General features: G+C 32.9%; 3 protein-coding genes across 5 annotated transcripts in view; 2 read left to right on the top strand and 1 right to left on the bottom strand.

Moving 5' to 3' along the window:
• Positions 1-2849, top strand: part of LOC117122224 — a 6948-nt gene extending 4099 nt beyond the window's left edge. For both annotated transcript variants that reach the window (XM_033267735.1, XM_033267734.1), the window contains one exon: positions 1084-2849. In XM_033267735.1, the coding sequence (XP_033123626.1) occupies positions 1084-2819 (1736 nt within the window). In that variant the 3' untranslated portion in view covers positions 2820-2849. The remainder of the gene's footprint in view (positions 1-1083) is intronic.
• Positions 2850-3491: 642 nt separating this feature from the next.
• LOC117122225 (S-methylmethionine--homocysteine S-methyltransferase BHMT2-like) lies at positions 3492-11057 on the bottom strand. Its single transcript, XM_033267736.1, has 8 exons — positions 10885-11057; positions 9087-9205; positions 8088-8276; positions 7586-7733; positions 5823-6011; positions 4433-4563; positions 3966-4063; positions 3492-3639 (listed from the first exon to the last, which is right to left on the bottom strand). The coding sequence occupies exons 1-8, from the start codon at positions 11027-11029 to the stop codon at positions 3591-3593; spliced, it is 1068 nt and encodes a 355-aa protein (XP_033123627.1). The 5' UTR covers positions 11030-11057; the 3' UTR covers positions 3492-3590.
• Positions 11058-17196: 6139 nt separating this feature from the next.
• The window catches only part of LOC117122266 (coiled-coil domain-containing protein 178-like), a 27200-nt gene continuing 25678 nt past the window's right edge, over positions 17197-18718 (top strand). For both annotated transcript variants that reach the window (XM_033267802.1, XM_033267801.1), the window contains exon 1: positions 17197-17341. The gene's annotated coding sequence lies outside the window, so the exon portion shown is untranslated. The remainder of the gene's footprint in view (positions 17342-18718) is intronic.

Below are 18718 nucleotides of genomic sequence, written 5' to 3'. Positions count from 1 at the left end.
CTCTTGACCTGTCCAGTGGGGGGAACCCCTGGTTTTAGTGGATTGTGGCACTCTACAAATGTTAGCAACCTTGGTAGATTGATCTCCACTGAGGAATTATCTACTAGATAACCTTTAGTTCAGTAATTTTTTTCATTTATTTATTTCATTTGATTCGCAACAGCGGGTAACTCACTAATTACAGGATGGACGATCCTTTATAAAGCAAGTCTTGTTATGAGGCCTAAGGAGTTTTTAGTGGTGAAAAAAGTCCTGCTGTCAAAGGAATACAGGGAAATGGCGAACAGACGTCGACAATCGTATTGGGTATAAAATCATAATAAACCGTTGAAGGCGCTAATTTCCTATCCTCTTCTCAATGTTTTTGCTGTGATACCCATGATTCTTGCTGTATTTGTAATTTCAAATGGAACTTAAACTTTAAAAAATCACTAGTAGATATTCCAAAATTTACTCCGCTCACTATGAGCAATTGGATATCTAAAGGAGTAAAAGAGACGGATGGGAAATCGTGGACTTCCTTTAAGGAGAAATATAATTTATCAGTTTTTGGACTATAGTTCAGACGGCTTAAGTGAAATATCGTCCGATATTTTGTGTACAAGTTGACCTAGCACTTGGTTGGCTGGTAGGTGACACAATTTATGGTTTTAATTAAATACAAATTTAACTAAAATGTGTTCAAATCTGCCTATACAATATAAAATGTTACAGGGCATTGTAAAAATTGCCATGCTACTGTTTTAAATGTGTTTAAAACGTTCGTTTACTTGCCCTTTTCAACACACCTCATACACAATAACATAGCGAGTTTCGATTTGTTTATCATTCCATACCCAACTTGCCAAATTTCAGTGACGTCATCTCGGTTCGCCATTTCCCTCTATTAAACCTAGGACCTTGGGATTAGAAAGCAAGCATCTAAGCTATACAAGTCCTCTCCAAAATATATATACCGTACGACTATTTGAATGATATACAGTAATAAATGATGTCGAAATGCCAATTCAAATGCAACTGTGAAGAATGTATCATTCAATATAGTATATTTATGCGGAGATATATGATCTGTTTCTTTTGTAGGAGCTGATGATCCAGAACGCAATTCCCTTCTGAATTCCTTACTCGCCAAGAAAAGATGTCTCTCATCGACAAGTGATCAAGTAATTCAGAGTGGGTGTGTTATTTGCAAAGGTGACCTGTTTATCAAAAACAATATCACTGGTAAAAAATTTCAAGAGAGGTTAGTGAGTTGTGAGAAATTAGGTTTTGAGATTTTAGTTGAAGCAGCCATTTTAAAGCAAGATAAGGTGCTTTTGAAAACTTTAAGAGGTGGAAATTCTGATGTTGTAAAAGAAAAGTGCCATAAATTGTGCCATTTGAGGTACACTAAAATTGTGAAGGCTTCAAAAAAGGTTAGTAAAGTCACATCACAGCAGGAACACTTATATGTTGCAGCTTACATTCATTTCTGCAAGAAGTTTATTGAGGAACGAATCATCAGAAAGAAAGAAATTTTACGACTTGGTGAATTGAACAAGTCTTTCATCAAAGAAGTATCTGATATGGAAGGAAAGGATGCATCATGCCACACTACTTCACAACTTAAAGACAGATTGAGGATATCATACCCAGTTCTTTGTTTCTCACAACCGACTGAAATAGTCAGAAGTGAATTTGTTTATACTGAAACGCTCTCTACTGAAGAGGTGATGGATAATAATGATGAGGAACTTGATGGCACAAAGAATTACAGTGATGGACAGTCTCCTGTTATACCCACCCAAGACCAAAATCCTTTTGCAATTGTAGATCAGAAACAGGAATTACTGCTTGTTCCTCTGAATGAATGCGTTCTATGTAGACGCAGGCGATCAGAGACGGATAGAAGAACAGGTGTGCAACGTCTTGAAAAATTAGGAGCCTGTGTGAAAGGAGGTGCAGAGAAAATAGTCAAAGCTGCCATTTTGAGGCAAGATGAGGTGGTTTTGAAGATTTTAGGAGATAAAAGGTCAACTGATTTTCAGGTTAAATGCCACAGAACTTGCTATAAGAGGTACACCAATATCCTTTCTAGAGGATGTAAGAATAAAGACCCAGTTGAGCAGCAGCAGTTATATGTTGTGTCTTACACTAATTTCTGCAGAAAGTTTATTGAGGAACGAATTATAAAAAAGAAAGAGATTTTAAGACTAAGTGAAATGAACAAATCATTCATCAAAGAAGTATCTGATGTCGAAGGAAAGGATGCATCAGCCCTCACCACTGCACAACTTAAAGCCAGAATGATAATGTCATACCCAGTCCTGTGTTTCATACAACCATCAAAAATAATAAAAACTGAATTTGTTTTTACGGAATGTCTTTCTTTGGAAAACTTTGTAAAGAAGAATGTTGAGATTGCCACGAAACAGGACACAGAACAATCCTCTTCATCCATTCAAACACCATCCAAGGCCCGTGATGATATGGAGGATAGGTTTGAAGATGCTGATGGATCAGATGACAGCATGAATCAACCTCTCTCCACAACCATTCTAGATCAAGAGTCGCCTTGTTCACTTCCTGTTGACATGTATCATGCAGCATTGGGCCTCAGGGCTATTATGGATATACCAACTAACCCAGATGTCATGACCTTTGACGATGAAACAGTACCAGCTAGATTGTTCAATTTCTTAGCATGGATTACTAATTTGAGCGAAGACCAACCAGAAAGAGGGACAGTCAATCTCCCAGAACATTTTAAAATAAGTGTATTTTCTTTGGCTCAGGACATTATGTATCTTAAATCACGTTCAAAATCACTTAAGTCGTAATAGTACAGTACAATGTATGTGCGTTCACTGTTTAATATTGTACAGTACAATACTTTTTTATCACTTCATTTTTAATAAGCAATCCAGTTTATTTCTGGCTAACATTCCCATAATTAAGATTAAAATATATAATTCTGAATTAGTTAACATTTCTTTTTATTATAATATTCAATTATTATATAGAAAAGGCTAAATTTATATTAAAGAGGAGGGCAGTTTAAAGAGATAGAAATACAGTGGTGCTCGCAAGTATATTACTGTACTACTAAGCCTATAATTGTTGGTGCCTATTAGTATTTTTAATATTTTTATTTTATTTTAATATATATATTTTAGTATTAAAACTATTAGTCCTAAGAGCCATGGTACAGTATTACTAGGCAATCAACAGAGAGAATCGCAGACCTGTCTCCAATCCAAGCTGCTTAAAACATTGTTAAAATACTGTATATTATTACCATATTCGGTATAAATTATTTAATTGACAATTTTTTTTTATTGTGACATAATTATTAATGTGCATTCTTCAATTTTTTTTTTCTTATTTCGACTTTTATTGCTTCATTTTAAAAATAAATCATACAAGGGCACATTCAAAGAAATGTTTTTTTGTTTTTTTGTTTACAATGCAACATAATAAATACATTATAATAATAAATGACAGGTGAATTCTTCAATTTAGTATTCAATTTATTAGAAGTGACGGCTATGTCTGTAGCATAGCATTGATATTGAACATTAGCTTGAATTCATTCTTTTATTTTTTTTCATTCATTTTCCAGTTGAAGGCTGAATCTTTAGCCAGTAATCTTTGCTTGCCCTGAAATGAAATCAGAAATAAAACCCTTTTTAATAATAAAAATAAGCAAAAAATGGAGGAAAATGTATCAATTTGATCAAGTGAATATACTTGAAAGGAATCTAATCTACTGTGTGTATACAGTTTCATATGCTCTTATGTCAAAATTATCATTAAGGCCCATGGTTTTTTAGTTTATTTGAATCGCATATTTTTGTATTCCAAACTACTGTAGTTGTTTGTAGTTTAGTGGTAAGTGATAGTAAAATCTATTTTTTTGTTTGGGATCATTGAGGATATATTAATGATAAAAACTGACAGCTCACACTACTTTACTTTTAGCCTACCTTTTATTTTGGGATTCTACGTGACTTTTTGCTAGACCACTTCCCCAAACACTGCTCTTCTCTTTGCCAGGAGGCCTAAATCCTCGCTCTGGTGCCAACTAAGTAGTAAACATAAAATTAAAATAACATTTTTAAATGGAAACTATGAACACCAGAGTGTGAATTTAATCTTACAAATTATATTAAGAACTTGCTTTTTTTCAAAATGTTGTATAGTGCCAAGGTCCCAAGTTACCCATGAGTTTTTTGAAAATCAAATTGTCCAACTCCATAAGCAGGTAAAAATCTCTTGGAGACTTGCCATGGCTACAACAAATTCAGTGTGTTTGCACATTTTTGCTATTTCATGCTACTTGTCTTCCATAAAATCTACCCATGGGTATCATGTGCAGCAAAATACATTATTAAATCAAATCTCCAGGAAGTACTGTAGCTCCTGCCTCCTCATGAACCCCTGGTGGCCTTACCTCCTCTGCAATTGCCCTAATTAGGTGTGGTTCAAATCCGCAACAACCGCCGATATAGCGAACACCAAGTTCATAAGCCTTCCGTGCATACTGATGAGCTTCTATACGGTTAAGTGCTCTGGTTTCTAATGCTAAAAAAAAAATATTAATATTTCGCATTGTTAAACATATATAGTTCCTTTCTAAACTCCTTTTATTCGTTTGCTCTTCCTGTCTTTTCATTTAATTGATCTTTATTTTCCTTCTATTTCTTTTCATGTCTTTTCATTCTAACTTTACATTCTCCTTTTTCTTTTCTTATCTTTTTCTTTCCCTGTTGACAATGATGACATACAGTATTACTTACTTTTATATTGTACAATTTGGGGAAACCTAAAGAATTTGAAAAAGAATTGCTTTTAATTGTTCATAAAAATTTTTGTTATTAACTTAAATATATAAAATTTATTAAATTTGGTTTTGTACGTCATTACAGGTGGTAGGGTATACTTTGAATACAAACTTGTTTTTCAAGGCCATGCTCTTATTTTGTGATTTTTATGAATTCTGAAATTAATCAATGGTCATAAATTGAATTGAATGCTTGGTTAGTAGAAGTATGCATCATGTAATAAATATGCACTGAAGGTTAAAAATCAACAGTAAATGCTTTTGTTTGTTTATTTGTTAAAAGTTAAATGTGCTTTGTATTTATTTAAATTATTATTATATTGTTTAAACTTTAATTAAATCTGAAATTATATTTTATAGTTTTTACTTTTTTTGTGAAAGGGGTGGATGGAATGGGGGTTGAAATGGACCTTGTCCACTATTTGCATGTTTTTATACAGTATGTACTGCAATAATAAACAAATGGATCCCTATCTGGAGGCTACACTGTATCTACTGTAGGCTAGGTACACAATGCGTTGGCTGACTGTTGGTCAACAAATTTATCTTTGGTCTGTGTGAGTGCTTGAAGACAGTAAGATTTCAAATTAATTTTTGTAGTTCAGACAAGACTTCTTTTATACCTTGCCGCCCACCAATAATGATGATTTCAAATAAATAGTGCAACCAATAGTGCAACCGCCGCCATAAAAAATTAAAGTTTTTCTTCATTTTTATTATGCCAGCTGCTGCCTTAAGTGTACAAAAATGAGATACAGTAGGTATATTTCTTCCTAATTACATACAGTACATTTAAAGCATTTAAGCATCCCATTACTACACTGTTTACATTCAACAATAACAATTTATTTTCTCCTACGTCTGGATGTTTTGGCACAACCATTTGCTAAATAAGAAAACAAAATTCATTTTTATACTTTTCCCGCACTCCTCCTCTGATCTTTAAAAAAATAAGTTCGCGAAACAAGCGCGACAGTATAAAAAAGTCTCGCCTCCGTACCAAATGGAAATTCTGGAAGCTCAGTATAACCAATCCGGTTGTTTTCAAGCTCTTTGGTATGGTAGCCTAGAGGCTGGCTCATTAGGTATGGTTTAAGGCCAGCATTTTCCAGGCCTTCCTTCATCATGGCTAATGTCTTCAGTGCAATATCAGGACCAAATGAACAATTAACTCCAACTACATCTGCACCTGCAAATACAATAGTCAAGTTTAAAATTTTTTTTACTATTCACTCATTACAGGCCTATAGGCATTATTATATTGAAGATATAATTACATCGTGTTATGAAAAGATTGTTAGTAAAATTGAAAGTAACATTTATTCATCCAAAACGAATTACATCACTCTAATTTGCAGTATTATAATAATTGACTGAGGTGAGCTAAAGACTTTAAAAATTTCCTTATTTTATATTTTACATATTTTTTATTTATTTCAAAGCTTCCTTAAAGTCAGGCTCCGGAGGAAAAAAAAATTTTGATATGTTGTAGAACTGATTTTTCTAAGACAGAAAAAAGTTGTTTGACGAAAAACTGGGGAACGGTGAATGAGATACAGATTTTTGAATATTTAAAAACTGGGGGGGAAATTTTACACCTTTTTCCCCCAGTTTTTAAATATTCAAAAATCTGTATTCATTCAATGTTCTCCAGTTCTTCGTCAAATAAATTTTTTCTGTTTTAGAAAAATCAGATCTACATCATATCAAACATTTTTTTCCTCCGGAGTCTGACTTTAACACATTTAACTTTATTTTGCTGCACGTGGTGGGAAAAGTACTGTAGCACTAGTAAAAACATACAAATATTATGAATTTGTGGGAGATTCTTGCTTGCTTGGGGGAGACTCCCACTACTTCTAGGAGACTTGGGACCCCTGTGCTTGCTACCAACCACGATAAATAAAGTTTGTTAATTCCGATTGGTTTTAAACTTGGCAGAATGTAAGATGGTCATAAGAAGACAGAGCCTATTGGTTTTGGTACAAGTATGTGTATGAATATGCTAATTGCTCATTTGCATAATTAATATTTAATTAATTGGGTAAGGCAAAAAAAAAATTAAAATTTCATAAAAAAAAGTTTTTCTTCATTTTTATTATGCCCGTCATTGCCTTGAAATCTCTAAAAATAATATAAGTATATTTCTTCCTAATTACAGAATATAAATTTAAAGCATTTAACCATCCATCCCATTACTACACTCTTTATATTCTCTAATAAAATTTTATTTTTATTTTCTCCTCCGCCTGCTTGCTAAATAAGAAAGCAAAATTTTATTTTAATTTTTTTCCGCCCTAATGTGATGATCTTTAAAAAAATAAGTTAGCGAAACAAGGTATAAAAAAAAGTCTCGCAAGTCCGATGGTTTCAAACTTGGCAGAATTCATGGTAATAAGACAGAGCCTATTGTTTTTTGTATGTGTGTAAACAATTTAATTTGATTTTTATTTTAATATATGCCTTGGGTCGCCAAAGAGGGAGTCTGAATGTGGGTCGCCACCTGAAAAATTTGAGGGATTTACGTAAATAATTTTTAAGTTAATCTAATATTATTTTTGGCTTTCAGGTCTCTCAGAAGATGGGAGCGTGACAAGACAATAGATCATGCTTCCCCATGTCCTTTAAACTTATATGTAATTTATACAGTTCTCCTTTTCTATCTGCACCCCTCCTGCAAATTCTGGACCTGTCCCAGCACCCAACATCCTTGTGAATAATAATAATAATTTACATTTATAGTGTACTACTTAGTGTTCTCACCTGCTCTACACATTCTAACAGCACACTCCTGTGGTGTTACCTTATCTATGTCACCAAGTGTACAAATTTTCATGGATGCACAGGCTGTTAAACCAGTTTCCTTCATAATCTCAATGGCCCATTCCATCTCAATTATAGAGTTGAAAAACTAGAAATATTGAATTATGTAAATAAATGTATATAGATTAAACTTCATTATCATCATTTGTATGTTACTTCCATGACTTAAAGATATATTATCATTTTGAATTGCAAACAATTGAAAATGTTAATTCCAAATTTCAATTGCTTAATTTTAAGTAAGTTATTAACTTAAAATTAAACATATAAAAAAATAGAATAAAATAATAATTTTTGACTGATAGTACATTATAAATACATAAATATACAAATAATTAAACTTCCATATGCAACTTTAAATACATTATAGTATTAAAACAAGAGAGGTAATGATTTGGCATCAACATGCCTACTTTAGTACATTGCATTTGACTCCTAATACCTCAGCCAATAAGAAATCAACGTTGTTTTCTTTAAATACTTGACATTGTTTTCTGAATTCCTTCTGTACAGCTTCTTTTGAATTGATGTCTTTATAAATCACAGTCTCACAAATACTACCACAGATGAGAGTTTGTTCACCGGCCACTTCATGCACTAGGCTACATGCAGCATCGTTCAATTCTTTGCACTATAAGTAAATAATAAATTTGACTTTGTGGTGTCTTAAACTGCGAACAGTCCACTAATGAACTTAGATGATATTTTTCAGCGTATGTTCAGTGGTGACATGCCATACCAAGGGAGCTGGGGATCAATGCAGGGGTGGCGCCGACGAAAGCAAAGTGACCGTGGTCCAGGTTCGATTAAAAGGTTTCGAAAGTGGTCCAGGGGGGCGAAGCCCCCGAAAATTTAGAGATTTCAATTTATTTTCTCCCCAACAAATTGTGCTTTTTCTCCCCGAGGAGAACTTCTTGAATATATGAAAGTGTTGGAAAATTGCCTATCATTATAATGCAAAGGTGTTTATTTTAAAAGAAAAATAATACTTATTGAATGAACAAAATGTATACATTATCATAGAATTATCTTCAAACTACAATGAAATACAAATTAAATATTGTACACTTATTTATTCTGCTACAAAAATAACTATATTTTTAGCCAGGGATCATGAGGTTCATACAGTAGATAAGCAGGTTTTGATTGATTACAGTACTTGTTTTTGTGCTCAAAGTAAATTGACAATAGATGCATAGTACCTTAGGTACCAATCGCATCAAAATCTGACAATTCACACAGTACTTTAATAATTTTTTTAGATCTAACTTGCGGTCCAAATTTTGAAGCAGGCAATTCGTTTTTGGACCGCAGTCCAGGGGATGAGATTCAAGGAATTAGAGTGTGTAGTCAGGGAGATTTATTACATCCCCGATTACATCATCTTCCTGGTGTAATAAATGCATATAACATAAGTTTAATAATAATAATTTCAACTTACAGTGTATGCTATGTCAACACCCCTAAACTTGCTTTGAAGGGTACCATCCTGAGCAAAGAAAGTTGATGTTTGTAGCACATCGGCACCAGCCCACAAGTACTCTTTATGTAGTTGACGAACTGGTGAAAAATTAAGGTTAAAAATTACGAAGAAGGCAGAGGCCAGATATGAATAAAAATAGTAACTGCTGTATAGATTTATTCTAAATACAAGCATTTCCTTATTGTCGAGTTTTGTGTAATACCAACAGTGGCATAGCTTTTAAGCTATGCAGCCAGTGCAAAGCACTGGGGTAGGGCTGTAGAGATCCATTCATCAATAGGCCTATAGATAATAATTATAAATAATTTAATATTCTTGAAAAAAAAATGGCCAGTGTGCTCCTCAATTACAGGAGTAATTATTGATTACTAGATATGGCCGGAAATGGCACTTTTTTCTCTGACCAAGATTTGGTTAAAATCTTCCCTTTTCACCATTGTTTTTATAATTTTGATAAATTTTGGGGTGGAGGAGGCTGGCTTCCACTTAAATACGCCACTCAGGGGTTCCCTATCCCCAGAGGAAATTAACGATCTCAGCCCCACCCCCTCCCCCTCCAACCACTAGCCATTCAGGCCTACTACATACAGCAATGCTTCATCAAAGGGCCCGGCAATTAATCTTGCACTGGGGCCCGTTTTCACCTAGCTATGCCGCTGAACTCCACACTAACAGGTTATGACAGTTCAGTTTCTTATTGAATTGAATAAATAAAAATACGTATTACAGATTGACCCACAGAATCAAGGATTACCTTAACCATTGCACACGCGCCGCCTCTCCTGCTCAGCCAGCACCGTGCGGGAGGCCTGCTGCCTTCACTGCCATAAAGAAGGCTTGGGGATAGGCCCAGGCCTTACTTGGCTTTCGGGCAGGAATGCCAAGCCACGGTGTACGGTAAAAATGGCCCCGGTTATAATGTCCCCAAATGACAGGTAGGTAAAAATGGACAACAATAATAAAATTCTGTATTAAAACCGATTTAAAAAAAAAATCATTATATGCATTTTTTTTAACCTGAAATAATTTAGTTTAAAAAAAAAAAATCTAACATCAAATAAATAGACATTTATATTTTACTTTTTGCAGTAATTACATACACAAAGATAAAAAAAAGCCATGAATAACACTTATTTTTTTTTTTTTTTCATTTAAATGTTAAAAAATAGCAACAATTTAATCAATAAATCAACATAAATCGTGCATTTATTAATACTAAAATAATTTATTTGTGGCCAATTTCACAGAAGTGGAATCACAATTTTCTAGAAATTTTATCGGGGTATTGCTAAACCCCGCAAAAATGGGTTGATATGAACATCAAATTATTATTTTTTTTAAAAGAGAATAATAATAAATAACAGTCGCCCATACAAAAAATATCTATTAATCAATCAGCTAGAAACTAAGTTGTTTTATTTTTCAAATATGCATATGGTTTCTGTTGATTTATTAATTCAATTTTTGCTAAAGAGTATTTTACAGCATTTAAAAATTTCTTTTTTATTGAATTTTATAATTGGGGCCATTTTTTATTTATTGATCCAATACTTGCTATTTTATAGTATTTAAATATTTGAAGATTTAAAAAAAAAAGTCATTTCTATTAATGAATTTTTTTATTGGGGCCATTTTTACCTACTTGTCATTTTGGGCCATTTTGACCGGGGCCATTTTTGCCGGGGCCGTTTTTACCGGGGCCATTTTTCCTACATCCCCAAACCACACCATTTCTCACCCTCTCAAAAAAACTCACCAGCGTCAGGATTCTCAAGAACAACTTCAGGAGTCCAGGCGCCCGCTAACACATATCCTCTTCTCTCGAGTGTAAATATGTAACTACCATCTCCAATTACGATCCCTTCAGCAAGTCTTTGTAACAAACTTTTCTTCTTACTCATTGTTCTACACTGTAGTATTCATAAACAGTAAATCGTATGAGGTGCCAAGTGTAAATTTATTATTTAACACAATTATTTATATATAATTCATTACGTAACATATAATTAGATCACCCATTATTTATATATAATGCTTTTACATCTAAAAGATTATATGCAAATCATTGCGTTAACATTTTCATTATTTACATATAATTAGTATACTGATTTCATTATATATAAATAATAAAAGGGTAACCAAACATTATTTATATATAATAAGGTTACTGGTTTCATTATATATAAATAAGGAAAGGGTAACATGTATCATTACATCATATGTAAATAATGAAAAGTAACTTACAATTATTTATGTATAAGTTCACTGATTCCATTATATATAATTAATGAAAAGTTAACAAATCATTATGTATAAAATCAATGAAATGTAACTTACAATTATTTATATATTAAATTCACTGATTTTATTATATATAAATAATAGCTATCACAAAACCATTATATGTATATAATGCTTGGACTTCAAACTCATATGTATATAATGCACATGTGTTATCATGTCAAGGTCATTATATCTAAATAATGGTTTCTTACTGCCAATTATATATAAATAACCGTCGTGGTCGAGAGCCATTATATATAAATAATGATATCGTAGGAAGCCATGGTTTATAAATAATTTGTTTGCAAATTACAAAGTAATAAATATTCACCAGTGCAGTTAAGTTACAATTAGGGCCTATTGTGTGTGGTCTACAGGTAGCAGACTATCACCTATCGAAAATGGCACAGCAAGGGATACAGCAGATTATTAAATCAAGGACTTATAACTGTTACCAGGATAGGAAGCTGGAAGTTGGATTCACCACTGGGAATAACTGCTGGTGATAGGCATAATACCGAGGTTCATCAACACCCAACGTCTACGCCGAGGGTGAGTACTGTTTGTTAATGCACATTTTTAGAGGTAGGGCTTAAATATTATAATGTAGGTCACATGCACTATATCCATAGGCCTGTATACGAGCTGCAGGACATTGGGTGCTGATGAACCTCGGTAATATTATGCCATATCACCAGCAGCTGATCGGGACATTTCCCCAGACATTGCCCTGGACCCGGATACGGCACACTCAAATCAAGATTATAACAGACACGAAATTTTACATAAAAGATTTGTTTGTACAATATTTATTTTAATAGGCATTGTGGATAACTGCTTCAGTGCTGGGCTAGGCCGGGCCCTCTACTAGCGGAAGCAGGTCAACTCAGCCACAAGTCAATTCGGCCACAAGTCAACTCGGCCACAAATCAACTCGGCCACAAAAAGTTTGGCTACAGTCAACTCAGCCACAAGTTATTTATAATTAAAATGAAATGTAAATATTACTCAGTTTTTGCATCCTTTTTCTTTAATATGATTGAAATGAAGTACCAGTACACAGTATATTTTAGTAAAATTCTGATTATCGTTGTGAGATCGTTGTACGGTATTCATTTCTTCACACTGTACTCTTATTCAACAGAGAAAACCTGCCACTTACAGAATGGAATAAAATCTGACAATAATGTAACATTAACAATTTAAGCAATCTTAATAATTAAGAAAAACATATATATTAATGTTTAATTTTTTTCACATTAATACACTGACATAAAACATGAGTACACTGTAAACCTAATCATAAAAAATTGAAATAGAAAAACCACATTATGATTTTTTAAATGTTAAAAATTTATTTTGAATTCGACTAAATTCAAATGAATGCAAGATGACGTGCATTTCGATACTATTTTCTTTAGAACCACGCCCAAGAATTAGGCCTACGTTAAAATTAGGTGCTGCACATAGCATCTACTATCAACTATCCACAGTAGGAACAATTGGTATTGTTAAGTGACAGACATTTCGCTTCAGTACTTCATACTTGTTCGACCATTGGGGGCTATGCTTGAAACCCGTCAGTGACAAGAATGCATCCAATGACATGAATCACAGGTGACACTTTCTTTTTAAATATTTATTTTATTAATACTAATTAGTCATAATAACGATAATAAAGGTGATAACAACAACAATATCAATAGTAATATTTATTTTTAACAATACTAATAATACTAATATGGTATTAATAACGATATTTAAATATCAATTTTGATAATACTAATTAGTGATATTAACGATATTGAAGGTGATAATAGCAATAATACCAGCAATAATAAATTAAAGATTATTTTTATAATAATAGTAATACTAAATAGTAATAATAATAATGGTGATACTTCTAATACTAGGCCTACTTAGTAATAGTAGGGTAATAATATTGATAATAAAGGTGACAACAACAACAACATTTATAATAATAATAATATGAGAAAAACACCAATAAAACACCAATAACAATATTTTTAAAATTACTATTAAAATAATAATACTAAGACCATATATAATAATAATAATAATAATAATAATAATAATAATAATATAAATTTAAAAAATAGATTATCAAGAATTATTTATTATTTATATGGCAACAATAATATCAGCAAAAATTTAAACAATACATAATGTAAATGCTAAGACTAATAATTAATAATAAAACTAACGATAATAAAAACAACAGTAATAATAACAATGACAACGATAATAACAGCAATAATAATAACACTAAGTATAGTATATAATTAAAGAATTAGTATTTTATACTTGATAAGTTACTCCTAAGTGTAGTACCAGTAAATTACTTGTGGCTGAGTTAACTTGTGGCCGAGTTGACTGTAGCCAAACTTTTTGTGGCCGAGTTGGATCGAATTCTACTAGACTAGCGGTCCTACTGTACTAAATACCACACGGAACCACTCGCGACCACACGGGTGCAAAAATGATAAAAATATTACCACACGAGAGTAGAAAACTACTTAATAATCAATAGAAACCAACTTTTAGTACAGTAATTATCCAAAATATGGTAAAAATGATTTTTTTTTTACAGGTTTTTCCGCCGTGCTTCGGAAGGTAATGCGGTGACATTGAGGTTCTGTAACGCATTCACGTCTCCAGAAACACGTTCAACCTTGACCTCTACAACATTCACTACGTACAGTACGTTACATTTCATCCTGCGTGTATGCCTATTGTATGTATAGGCCTATTATTCTACAATAACTGTATTTATTACTGTATCTGCTTTGTATTTTTTATACTTATGTGTTTTGACTCTTACTATTTTAATTTTAGTTTTTTTAAAATTTGTATTGATCCTGTAGTTATGTTATGTTTTAGCCCAGAGACAAATCTAGTTAACTTCTTATGAATAATGTTTTTAAAGATGGTATTTTGAGATGTTTTCTATGAAAATAAATAAATAAATGGCAGTAGTACCACTTTTTGTGTTTCCATGTTAGTAATGGATATAAATGGTAGATAAATAAGAGCACAACACATTATTTTAGAAAAAATAACAAAGGTTAAAATTAGTGACATTAATACGTTTATTACTAAACGAATATCTCGGTCGTCCCTGCAAAAAACCTTCTTTAAACACTTTATTAGCATAAACAATAAGGGCTAGGCCAATACTTTATAAAATAACAAATGGTTTATATACCGTAGCTATACAGAGCTGATGCATGCTAATTAGCAGAGATTACTTATACAATATACTCTACATGAATTTAGGAATTCTGAAATAAGGCCAACAGTACCAGACAAAATAAAATAAATAATAATAATAATAATAATAATAATAATAAAAAAATACAATGATAATACTATACACTACTACTACTACTACTACTACTACTAATAATAATAATAATCGTCCTATAATGTGCATAAACCTCAAATGAGTATATTCGCACAGCAATAATAATAATAATAATAATTAATTTGTGAGTAAATATTTAATATTATATATATATATATATATATTAGATATTCCTGGTCGTAACTCTGTCTCTTATACACATCTTACATCCCATAAGTCCGTGAGATTTCATAGGCCTACCGTAGGTAAACATAGAAAGAGCAATAATAGTAAAACTCGAGCGTCACGACATTGCGAAGTGTCTGCTCTTGTTCCTCGTATCGTACTCACTCGAGTCAATCCGAGATGGCCCGAGTGAAGTTTCATGCAAATGTTTCGTACGGAAAAAAAAATCGCTTCCTGTTCTGCTGTTCACAGGATTGATACCCTAATGGTAAAGTCGAGCGGTCAGGGGTCAAAAGTTTCCAATTTAGCAAGAGGGCGCCATTCATGCCTTATTACAGAATTTTCACGCGTAAATCGCGGAGAACGCTATCTCGTGTTTATAAGATCTTTGCTATTCTTCGTGCCCAACGTACAGGGCGCCCTTCCGTTGCTAAGTATATCCAGACGCAAAAGGCGCCTTCCTTTTCACTAATGGAGGAAAACTTTTTCACTAAGAGTGCGTCAGGCCATGCGATTCTACGCTGTATTGTTGTTTTATTCTTTACTGATTCATGATTATGCTTTAATTGTTTTGTGTATTATTTGGATAATAGCAACGATTTCTACCGCCACCAAGGAGGTTATGTAATCACCGATGTCACTGTCTGGGTGTCTATTCCAGTTTATTTTTATATCTAGTATCTTTGTTGAGAATTGATAATAAAATACGCGACGACTTGGTAACGAAAGTTGGGCACAAGTTTTTTTAGATCCAGCTGTAGGGGGCGTCCCATTTTTCGTATTCCCACCATGCATTTCGGTGGAACACGGTGGAACACTTTTTTTGTGTGGAAAACTCTTTCTTGTATTTCTAGTATCTTTGGATTACCCAAGATTCAGCAAAAGCTTCCTGAAAATGCATTAAAATTTGAAAAAAAACCGTGTTTTTCGCATGTATAGTTTCCCTTTCAGTTCAATTTATAAACCATTTTTTATTGTAATTGTTTGTGTTAATTATTAAAATTAATATTCATGAGGTAATAATACAGATAGAAAATACGCCCTCAGTCGGCCAGTGTTATTCGGCCAGTGTTATCAGTAGATCAGTGATCAAGTTTTATTATGTAATGCATTAATTAGGTAAGATCAATGGCAACGCAAATCACAAATAAACAATTCTGAACCCATGTTTATAGAAATTAACAGTCAATTAACAATTTTATGTGCACTTCGTTGAGTTTTGCTTACTTGAAAGGAGTGACATACTTTGTTACTTCTTAATTATTCCTCTATGACAAAACTATTTAATTTTCTTAGTAAAAATAAAATACCCAAGGATTTGAACGGAATACCCAAGAACCCTAGACCAAGTCAAAATACCCAAGATCTTGGGTAACTACCTAAGCAGTGGTCACACTGGCAACCACATACATGTAAGGAGGAAATCAATTTTTTTTTCTCCAGACAAAAAAAAAACACACATTTTTTGTCAGGGTAGGCCAATGTCCTCTAAAAATTGCACATTTTAGGAATTTGGGATCAATTCTGACGAAATTAGAATTAAAAACACTGGGGGACAAGGGGAAAATATCCATCTTTGGAAAATCTTTCCTCACCCCTTGATAAATGCCCTCTCATATAATGTTAACAATAATATAGGCTAAGTTAGACCTAATCAATTATTGATATAGTAAAGGCAAATATTTACAACATCATTAATACAACACCTTCATGACAGTCCAGCCCTCCAAATCTTGTTTTAATAAATAACTGAATTCACTTCAATGATATATTTTGATCTTTATTCATTATTATTATTATCATTAACTTTTTATTATTATTTATTTATTTATTATTATTATTATTATTATTATTATTATTATTATTATTATTATTATTATTATTATTATTATTATTATGTATTTGCCATTAACATTATCATTGTTTCTCTGGTAGGCATCTTGTACAGGGACACGTTTTTGCCTAAACAGTCTCATTAGTTTTGAGTGAAATAAAATTATAAATTATGAATTACACCAAGGTCATCTATCGATAAAAATATCGATTCGATTAATTAACAGCAGCTTTTCGCACTGTGACAGTACCGATAGAAAACGGCAACTTTTTGGCACTGCGGCAGTGCCGATAGAAAACGGCAGCTTTTTGGCACTGCGGCAGTGCCGATAGAAAACAGCAGCTTTTTTTGGCACTGCGGCAGTACCAAATCGGCACTGCGGCAGTGCCGATAGCCACTACCGTTTCGAGTAGTATCTTTTTGCTGCTTGGATACACAAACATGGTGGATGGCCCAAATTTAGATTGTTTGTGGCTCTTTTATAAATACTAAGGCTTTCACTCATAGGCTTGATTTTGTTGTCTTATGATGTAGTTATTTATTTTGGTGAGCATTGTTTATTTATATTTGATGTTACACTTTACATTAGATTAAGGATATTTAGGCCTAGCCTAGGCCTAGCCCACGCACCCTACTTCTAGGCCTAGGCCAGGTCTAGCCTAGGCCCTAGGCCTAGGCCTTTTTTTTTTTTTTTTGCCAGACTAGCCTAGGCCTAGCTAGCTTGGCTTAGCTAGGGGCTAGGCCTAGAGATTTAAAAACTGCATTGGTAGCAAGCCAAATCTTTGATAGAAAAAGGCCATAACAGAAACTCAATTTACATAAAAGATTTGTTTGTACAATATTTATTTTGATACTCTAGGCCTAGGCCTTGGTTGGTCTTTTAAAGCCCCATTCCCGGCAAAATTTCTGTTTTTAAGAAAAATCTAATTTTTGTATAATGTTATAAAGATTTATAAATATAATACGGAATTGCTAGTTTAACTGAATTTAGACATTCCTAAGAATGAAAAAAATGTAAAATAAGACTGAAATTTGATTTTTTGTGTTCCACACAAAAAACAAATGTGGATGAATTTTTCATTTTTATTTTGCGATAGGTCGTGAGAAGAAATATCGTAGGCGCCGAAAACATTAGCCTATCCAGCGCTGCTAGGCTAGGCCTAGCCTTACCTCGATTTAGGTTCTGTTATCACACATAAAAACAGCCGACATGATATTTTCCATTGCTAGTATCGAAATATAATATTTCATAGGAATTATTTCAAATTTGTTAAAAAAATGATTCTGACTGAGATTTTGACACTTAAACAAACATATCTCAGCCTTAATCGAACCATGGAGGTATTATTGAGAAGGAGATCACTCGGCAAAGCTACGCGCACGCAGCGCTATGCAGATGAACCAAGATCAAAGTTGCCGCAGCGCGTAAAGAACGTTTGCGCGATGCCTTTGAAGCCCCATGTGTTCCCCGCCATCAAAATTTCAACAGGCATAGTTGACCAAAAAATTGAACATGACGAAATGGAGAGCACCTTCTTTTCTCAATGCGCACTACATACTGTCAATCACTATGGCTGCGCAATCTTTTTTATTTTGAAGCTGATACATTCATCCTGTCTCTTATACACATCTAGATGTGTATAAGAGACAGGTATTTAGCTATTAATTGAATATTAGAACTTTAAAAAAAACACAACATTTTTAAAAGTATAGTATATTTCAACTTCAATTTTCATAAATTGGCCTAAATTCGCCCATTCTAATTTTAACAGATATTAATTAATAAATGATTAAGGATTATAATAAACTAAGTCATTTTAGGGTTAACGAGGGTTTAACTATTCGAAAAATGAATCCAAAATCTGAGTATTTTTCAGTTTTACACTGACTTAGCTTTATAGTCGAACCAGTCTATCTTTAGAC

The sequence above is a fragment of the Anneissia japonica genome, unplaced genomic scaffold (assembly GCF_011630105.1).
Source record: "Anneissia japonica isolate Jap-2015-1 unplaced genomic scaffold, ASM1163010v1 scaffold287708_len1499824_cov190, whole genome shotgun sequence".
NCBI classification, from domain to species: Eukaryota; Metazoa; Echinodermata; class Crinoidea; order Comatulida; family Comatulidae; genus Anneissia; species Anneissia japonica.
Note: the sequence above shows the minus strand (reverse complement) of the source record. Positions and strands in the feature narration are given on the sequence as shown.